The following is a 9019-nucleotide window of genomic DNA, read 5'->3' as shown; positions in this document are numbered from 1 at the left end:
AAAATGTCATCAAATTTGATGATAATGTGACACGAAAAGACGGCTTTTGGGGACAGGTGTGCAGTGCACATACCATTCCTAACACCAAAAAAATCGCTATAGACTTCTTAGAGCATTTCGTAAGGTGAGCACTTCTTTGTTTCACTAGTAGGTTTTCAAAACCAGACTCCTGACACAAATGGTTATTAAAATTACAGTTAAAATATGATTACACACACACACACACACACTTTTATGTATAAATATGTATATACATATACATTTATCCTGTTGATGACAGTCTACAGTGATAGTTGTTATGTAGTGTTTTTTACACCATCTTTTAAGGTTTAAAAATGTATCAGTTACATGCAGTTTTATATTTTTACTAGTGAAATTATAGAATTTTCAGATTCATAGACAAAGTCAGAGGTTGACATGTCTGAACCAGTTAGTCATCCTTTTTGGTTCTGACATCTGTTTCATCTACAACTTCCTACCTTGTAAAGCCAACTTTTTCTATCTTTCTTTAAAAGCACCAGCCAGATTCGTCCTCATCTCCAGTGACATGCAAGGACAGTGGAAGTACTGCTGGAGATGAAAGACGCGAGTCTTCTGAACCAGTTAGTCAATCTTTTTGGTACCGACATCTTTTTCATGTAATACTTCCTACGTTGTAATAACAATATTTTCTGTCTTTCTATAAAAGCAGCAGCCAGAATTGTCCCCATCTCCAGTGCCATCCGAGGACAGTGGAAGTACTGCTGGAGATGAAAGACGCGAGTCTTCTGAACCAGTTAGTCAACCTTTTTGGTACCGACATCTTTTTCATGTAAGACTTCCTACATTGTAATAACAGTATTTTCTGTCTTTCTGTAAAAGCACCAGCCAGATTCATCCCCATCTCCAGTGCCATCCGAGGACAGTGGAAGTACTGCTGGAGATGAAAGACGCAAGTCTTCTGAACCAGTTAGTCAACCTTTTTGGTACCGACATCTTTTTCATGTAATACTTCCTACGTTGTAATAACAATATTTTCTGTCTTTCTATAAAAGCAGCAGCCAGAATCATCCCCATATACAGTGCCATCCGAGGACAGTGGAAGTGCTGCTGGAGATGAAAGACGCGAGTCTTCTGAACCAGTTAGTCAACCTTTTTGGTACCGATATCTTTTTCATGTAATAATTCCTACGTTGTAATAACAGTATTTTCTGTCTTTCTATAAAAGCAGCAGCCAGAATCATCCCCATATACAGTGCCATCCGAGGACAGTGGAAGTGCTGCTGGAGATGAAAGACGCGAGTCTTCTGAACCAGTTAGTCAACCTTTTTGGTACCGACATCTTTTTCATGTAATACTTCCTACGTTGTAATAACAATATTTTCTGTCTTTCTATAAAAGCAGCAGCCAAAATTGTCCCCATATACAGTGCCATCCGAGGACAGTGGAAGTACTGCTGGAGATGAAAGACGCGAGTCTTCTGAACCAGTTAGTCAACCTTTTTGGTACCGATATCTTTTTCATGTAATAATTCCTACGTTGTAATAACAGTATTTTCTGTCTTTCTATAAAAGCAGCAGCCAGAATCATCCCCATATACAGTGCCATCCGAGGACAGTGGAAGTGCTGCTGGAGATGAAAGATGTGAGTCTCCAGGCCAAGTAAGTTATCACTGTTTGTGATTCATTTAAAGTAGTTCAGGGTATTTGAGGCCACTAGGTCTGTCTGGTAATTGAAACGTTTCTGATCCAAATACCTTTGACATTCAGGAGAGTTTTTCACAGTATTTAGAAACTTTAGAAAGACAATGGTCCACTTCAGGGTTATAATCGTTATGGTTTCACATGATAATAAAGGTTCAGTCTGTGATTTCTCAAAGTCATATTTTCTCAAATTTTGGTTCCTGTGGCTCAGTGGTAGAGCATTTTGTTAGCAAATGTCATAGGTTAAATTCCCAACATACAGTACAGACCAAAAGTTTGGACACACCTTCTCATTCAAAGAGTTTTCTTTATTTTCATGACTATGAAAATTGTAGATTCACACTGAAGGCATCAAAACTTTGAATTAACACATGTGGAATTATATATGGAATTATATACATAAAAAAAGTGTGAAACAACTGAAAATATGTCATATTGTAGGTTCTTCAAAGTAGCCACCTTTTGCTTTGATTACTGCTTTGCACACTCTTGGCATTCTCTTGATGAGCTTCAAGAGGTAGTCACCTGAAATGGTCTTCCAACAGTCTTGAAGGAGTTCCCCGAGAGATGCTTAGCACTTGTTGGCCCTTTTGCCTTCTGTCTGCGGTCCAGCTCACCCCTAAACCATCTCGATTGGGTTCAGGTCCGGTGACTGTGGAGGCCAGGTCATCTGGCGCAGCACCCCATCTCTCTCCTTGTTGGTCAAATAGCCCTTGATGCCTTCAGTGTGACTCTACAATTTTTATAGTCATGAAAATAAAGAAAACTCTTAGAATGACAAGGTGTGTCCAAACTTTTGGTCTGTACTGTACATACATATTGTTAAAAACGAAGTAAAAAAAAAAGTAAAGCCTGAATGCACTGTAAGTAGCTTTGGATAAAAGTGTCTGCTAAATGCATAAATGTTAAAACGTTGATGAACACTATTATTATATTTAAAATCAATCCAAACAAACACATATTCCCTTTATTGCTTCACCTTTAAAAGACATGAAAATGTAAAGCAGTTGTTGAAGTAACTTTGTCACAGCTGAAGTGGACCAATATAATGCTTTAAAAAAATGAAGTCCCCCCCATCCACTGTTCTGATTGAACACGAGCTTTTTTTTCTGACCCTTTAATTTTTTTTCATATGAATTAAAATAATAATGTTATTTTATAACTATATTTTTGAAGTAATTCGTTTATTTTTGTAATGTCACTTTACATTTTTGATGTTTGAATTACTACAAGTATTTGTATTCAGGTTTGACAATATTAATAACACAAAAACTGTTTTAGAATTAAACTACATAGTTTTGTTTGGAATATTGATTGGAACCATAAATTGATAAATTAATAAAGAAGAAATAGTTATTAAAATTTTGCGCATCCATGTTAAAAAAATGCACATGGACAAGTGAACAGTCCAAATGTGTCCCCCAAATAAGCAGCACCATCTTAAGCAACAGACAAATAATTAAGTTTTTATAGTACAGATTAAACTTTCACACGTAACACATAAGTAGTTTAGTGTAGATGATCGTTTTTAAAAAACTATTTTTTCTTCATGGCAAACCATTAACATTGTACTTTTTCCATTAGGGCTTCATGATTAGTGAATCAGATGAAGACGGGTTCGTCAAAATCTGTGTGCCTAAGAACCCCTCCTTCTTTTTCATTGACAAGAGTGAGTGGGATAACTTGATAAAGAAGAGGGAAAAAAGAGGCTTTGCAGGACTTCAATGGACCACAGTAATTTCCAAAGGGCTGAGGACAATACATCCATACTGTTCATTTGCTTTTAAAAGACACAGACTGAAAGGATTGGGTTCGAAACAAACCAGCCCAGAATTTTCATGTCTTGCCTACTGCCGATTTGAAGATTGTCCAATCACTGTTACAGTGACTGTGGATAGTGACAAGGACCTTAAAGCAACAGTTGAATTTCAGGGTGAACCGTGCATACATAATCGCACTGAACTTAAAAGAAGACCTGTAAGAGCAAATGACAGAAAAACATTAGGGAAGGAATTACAAAAACAGCTCCCACGAGCAATGTTTCTAGAGAACATAGCCAAAATACCTGAGGATGTAATGGAGTCCGGCTGTAGAGATTTTGCTCCGAGTCGCAATGTCTTGAAAAACATTTCATGGGAAGCCCGTAAGTCAAGCCGCCAACACAGCAATGAAATAATCAGCCTTCAAATAATGCTACAAAAGAGAACAAACAGTCCAGATGAGGTACTCCAGAAAGTGATGCTACACCCAAAAGGGGTCCTGCTGTGGTCAAAAAGGAGTATACACATATATCAGGAACGATGCCAGGAGGACATAATTTATCTAGATGCGACTGGAAGCATAATGAGGAGAGAGACAGGATCACCTCCATTCTATGTATATGAGTTGGTGGTCAGAAATCCACACAAAACCTCATCTCCATTTCCTGTTGCCACGTACCTTACTTGCGACCACACCACAGCCTCAGTTTTGTTGTATTTTCTTGAGGCATTTCTAACAGACGTGGCAAGGTGGTTTGGAAGGAAGGGTATGCGGTCACCTGTCATGGTCATTTGTGATGGGTCAATTGTGTTAATGCAGGCTATATGCATGGCATTTGCAAAAAAAAACCTGACTGACACAATAAACCACTATTACAACATTGCAAGTGGAAAAGGGAAACCGGAAGATTTTGATGTGCCAGTTCTGCATAGATGCCTCAGCCATGTGATGAAGAATGCAAAGGAAATGTGCAGAAAGTAGTAAGCAGAATGTATTATTACTACAAAATCCTTGTAGTATATATTTAAAAAATATATTATGAAATTTGTCTGCATTAAGTACATTTCTAATACAGTAGCAAGTCTTAAATGCAGAGCATAATGGGATTTTAGTTCACACAAGTAACGTAATATCCATAAATGCTGTCATGTTAGTTTTTAAAAATTCAAATTCAATTATGATATTACTTTCCTCAGTGCAACAAACCACTACCACCTGGCAATGCATGTCTTTGGTGCCCTCACAACTGCAAGCACTTTAAAAGAACTGGATGACATGGTTCAAAGTGCTACAGTTGTCTTCTCCAGTCCATGCTGTGGTGCAAGTGTTGAGAAGCACTTCAAGAACCTGCAATCGTGGCTGCAGAAAAAAGGGACTCCATTGGATGAGACTACCAAGTCTAGGGGTGATGCAGAGGACTTGAAGGTAAATGTTAGATCTATCATCTGATCTTCCTGATCTATCTATCTATCTATAGGACATGGTAATTGTCAAAAAGGTCAAAGTGAGAACTTTTATTATTTTATTATGTTGGGGAATTTACAGTTAAAACCCAAGGACCAGATATTTGGCAATGAAGACCAGGAGTCAGAGATGAGTTCAATTAATAATAATAATTTTATTTGAAGAAAATAGTTTGCAATTTCATCAGCAGAAGTCAGCTTCAATACTCTCGACGGAGTTCGTAGGCCGCCCCCCGTACAATACAAAATCAACCACAATGTCAGCAGAAACTATTCTTCTGTACAGAACATAGGTGCTGACACACACACATACTGTACACACAAAGTCCATATATACAATTCAAGGTTCTCTAGCACTGGCAAGTCTCTTATCACTACGGTTGGATACACACACATAATAGGCCGACATTAGAACCGGCAGCCATATCACCCTGGAGCCCAAGACCGGTTTCCCACTGAAGCTAAGCAGGGCTGAGGCTGGTCAGTACCTGGATGGGAGACCTCCTGAGAAAACTAGGTTGCTGCTGGAAGAGGTGCTAGTGAGGCCAGCAGGGGGTGCTCACCCTGTGGTCTGTGTGGGTCCTAGCGCCCCAGTGTAGTGATGGGGACACTATACTGTCAACAAGCACCGTCCTTCGGATGAGACGTTAAACCGAGGTCCTGACTCTCTGTGGTCATTAAAAATCCCAGGATATATTTCGAAAAGAGTAGAGGTGTGACCTCGGCATCCTGGCTAAGTTCGCCCATTGGCCTCTGACCATCATGGCCTCCTAACAATCCCCATGTCTACTGATCGGCTTCATCACTCTGTCTCCTCTCCACCAGTAAGCTGGTGTGTGGTGGGCGTTCTGGCGCACTATGGCTGCCGTCGCATCATCCAGGTGGATGCTGCACACTGGTGGTGGATGAGGAGATACCCCCAGACTCTGTAAAGCGCTTTGAGTGCCTAGAAAAGTGCTATATAAATGTAATGAATTATTATTATTATTAATCTTGAGGAATAGAAATACAGGATTCACAGTTCTACATTTCTTTTTGTCCCTCGCAGCGCACGTAGAGGAAGGGCCTCCCCTGACCCTTTTAGCTGACCTTGTGACCCTAGGAGAAGGAATACACTCACATATGCTCCTGTCTGTTTCTTCTAAACACTTCTAAAAGGGAAAATAATATATCTGTGTAAGCAGCATGCATCTATCTATACGTATATAGATGGCTTTTTACTTATTTAGTTAAATCATACAACAATCTTGGAGGTTAAATACTGATCAAACACTTGATTAATAATTACACAATATTAATGAGATAATATATATATATATATTGAAGAAAGGATATGATCAGCGGCATCCACTCAATCCTCTCCTTCAATTATTATTTTGGTTATTGGACTAAGGAGGACATACTGGTAACCACAAAGACTGTTGTCTTCTCTTGAAATGTGGCAAATGTGACAAGTACTACAATTTACAGTTATTATCAGTTAGTTTGGAGAATTTCTTAAATCATTATTAATATTGCAAAAAGTGCATATCTCAAAACAATTTGTACAAACAGCATTCAACAATGGATTACTTGTCCATGGATTAATCTCTCAAAAGTAAGTATTTGTGTCAAGAAATAGACCATTGACATGATAATGACAAACCCTTTTGTCATTGTTCACAAATGTCAAAAATGCATCAGTCTGTCATAATGCCAGTCTGTCAAAGCACGGTTTCCTTATGTCTGTGTTCCTGTGGCTCAGTGGTAGAGCATTGCATTAGCAGCGCAAAAGGTTGTGGGTTCGATTCCCATGGAGTACACATGTTAGGTTAAAAAAATTATAATGATTTGTTAGCCTGAATGCACTGTAATCAACTTTGGATAAAAGCATCTGGTAAATGTAAATATAATGTGCAGATGTAAACTATGGTTTGGTTTCCACTGAAAATGCACAAGGCTGAGTTTCTTATGTATGGAATATATACATTTCAACAGCCCAAATTTACACATTACTGCATGTGCGATAATAATTACAAGACAATGGACAGGATTCAAAATTCTGCTGTACTGTACTTGTGGTCTGACCATAAAAATGCATTACAATGTCATTGTGATAGAAAATTAAAAGACTTGAAACCAGTGGAGAAAAAGATAAAATAACAGAGGGTAAACACACACAAAAAAACCTTGTGCATGCAGTGTAATTTTAATAGAGAACCAGTATAATATTTTTGGATCATCATTACAAAAAACAATTTATAATGTAGAAAACAGCAAACAGTTGTGCACAGTCAGTAAAATGGTTGTACAAAAGTGGTCACAATTTGTTTAGAGTAGTGAGAGATTGCTTTTATGATGATGTGCACAAGATACTATATGATGTGGAGGTTGAACAAGTAGTTTTGAAAATTTCATTTCTGATCTGAAAATGCTCCAAAGCATCTGAGAAAAACTGTAAAACACCTCTAATAACACATTGTTGCATTCTTTTTAGGATATTACAGGAAGCAACAGATTTGCAAAACGTTGCAATGCAATTATTTCTAATGCCCCACTGGACAAGCATGGAGAGGTCAATGTGTACCAATGCAAAGGGCTTATTGATCACCTCAAGAAATACGTTCTGCCATTTGCTGGATTATGGACCGGGATAATGCTAGGTTTGTCATATAACTATGTCACATTTCCCTTTTTGGACAGAAATATCAGACGATGTGTTTTCTGACAATTAAAAAAAAAATTTTTTTTTTAAATACAAAGGTGACCTTGGACGACATGGGACAGGACCACAGTATAAGCAGTGCTCCAGGAGATACAATGCCCTGAGAAAGCTTACAAGACAAGTAATTATATAGTTTGTACAATTACAGTAAATTGTGACACAACTCTTATTTTGTCGTACAGCTAAATTATGTTTTCACCTGTCTTTGTATCCTTTCTCAGAACATTACACAGGACAACAAAACTCAAGGAGTAATGGAAAAGAGTCAGTGGGACTTGAAACATATTCGTTTTACTTCTGGCCGGCTCACCAGGCTTGATGACTTTGTAGCCCAGTATCGGATTAGCCACACTGCACTCCTGAAGGAGTATGAGGACTCCGAAAGAGTTTTCCGAAGGAAGGTTAGAATATTTTGGAAAGGACTATAACAGGAGAATTACATGTAGTGTGTCATTCCATTCTATGCTTTGATATGTAAACCATATCTACAAATCCCTTACTTTATGTAGACTTACAGAGTAGAAAAAGAAATATGGAAAGAAAAGCAACAGAAAAAACGGGGAAGATATGTCTCAGCAATTCCCAAGCCTTTCCGTTTCAAGACATCAAAAAAGAAGGTATAGAGACAATGTAATGCTTTCATGCATTCTACAGAAATAAATGAAATTCATAATCTTCACATAACATAACTGTGACGCTAACAATGGAGGACAGGAGGCAGATGCAAGTAAAGGTAGTTTATTGACAGAAGTATGATGGATGAATGCTGGTGAGTGACGCAGGAACCACGATGGCAGCACAGACAGGTGGGTAGGTGGTTGGAGTGCGTTGGTAGCGATGGCGGTGATGGTGGATCGGTGATCGGCGGTGATAATCCGTGAATGACTGTGAATATCCGATGAAGACTGAAGCAGAACACAGAGCAAAGACAGGAACACAGGAGCACGAACAGACATCGACACGAGGACCTCAAACAACGATCTGACAAACAGGAGACGAAAGACAGGGCGTTAAATAGGCGGTGGAATGAGATGCACCTGCCGCTGATCAGGCGATCAGTGGCAACACCCACATGAACCAATCAACATGACATAACATGACTACAGCTGGAGACGGTGCATTCGCGAACCGTGACAGTACCCCTCCTCCTAAGGACGCCTCCTGGCGTCCCCAGAATCTCTTACCTGTCGATTGTAATCATCGATAAGGGAGTGATCCAGGATGTCCCTAGCAGGTACCCAACTTCTCTCCTCCGGACCGTAACCCTCCCAGTCCACCAAGTACTGAAATCCGCGTCCCCTCCTTCTAGAGTCCAGAATACGATTTACCAAATAGGTGGTCTCCCCATCTACGAGACGCGGCGGGGGAGGGACCGGGGTAGGCGGATTAATGGGAGAATGAAATACGGG

The 9019-nt window shown here is 39.2% G+C and overlaps 1 protein-coding gene across 6 annotated transcripts; it reads left to right on the top strand.

Annotated features, from left to right (window-relative positions):
- Positions 1 to 694: 694 nt before the first annotated feature.
- On the top strand, positions 695 to 8248 carry LOC132139704 (uncharacterized). Of its 6 annotated transcripts, none has more exons than XM_059548264.1 (11): positions 721 to 775; positions 862 to 948; positions 1038 to 1121; positions 1208 to 1294; positions 1381 to 1467; positions 1554 to 1640; positions 4640 to 4868; positions 7383 to 7548; positions 7649 to 7731; positions 7832 to 8011; positions 8120 to 8248. In XM_059548264.1, the coding sequence occupies exons 1-11, from the start codon at positions 750 to 752 to the stop codon at positions 8231 to 8233; spliced, it is 1230 nt and encodes a 409-aa protein (XP_059404247.1). In that variant the 5' UTR covers positions 721 to 749; the 3' UTR covers positions 8234 to 8248. The 6 variants fall into 6 exon arrangements, with proteins under 6 accessions (XP_059404249.1, XP_059404250.1, XP_059404248.1 ...); XM_059548263.1 differs by having other exon boundaries at positions 1035 to 1121; positions 1211 to 1294; XM_059548262.1 differs by having other exon boundaries at positions 722 to 775; positions 1035 to 1121.
- Positions 8249 to 9019: the final 771 nt, after the last annotated feature.

The sequence above is a fragment of the Carassius carassius genome, chromosome 4, assembly GCF_963082965.1.
Source record: "Carassius carassius chromosome 4, fCarCar2.1, whole genome shotgun sequence".
NCBI lineage: Eukaryota > Metazoa > Chordata > Actinopteri > Cypriniformes > Cyprinidae > Carassius > Carassius carassius.
This window is presented reverse-complemented; position numbering and strand designations above follow the sequence as displayed.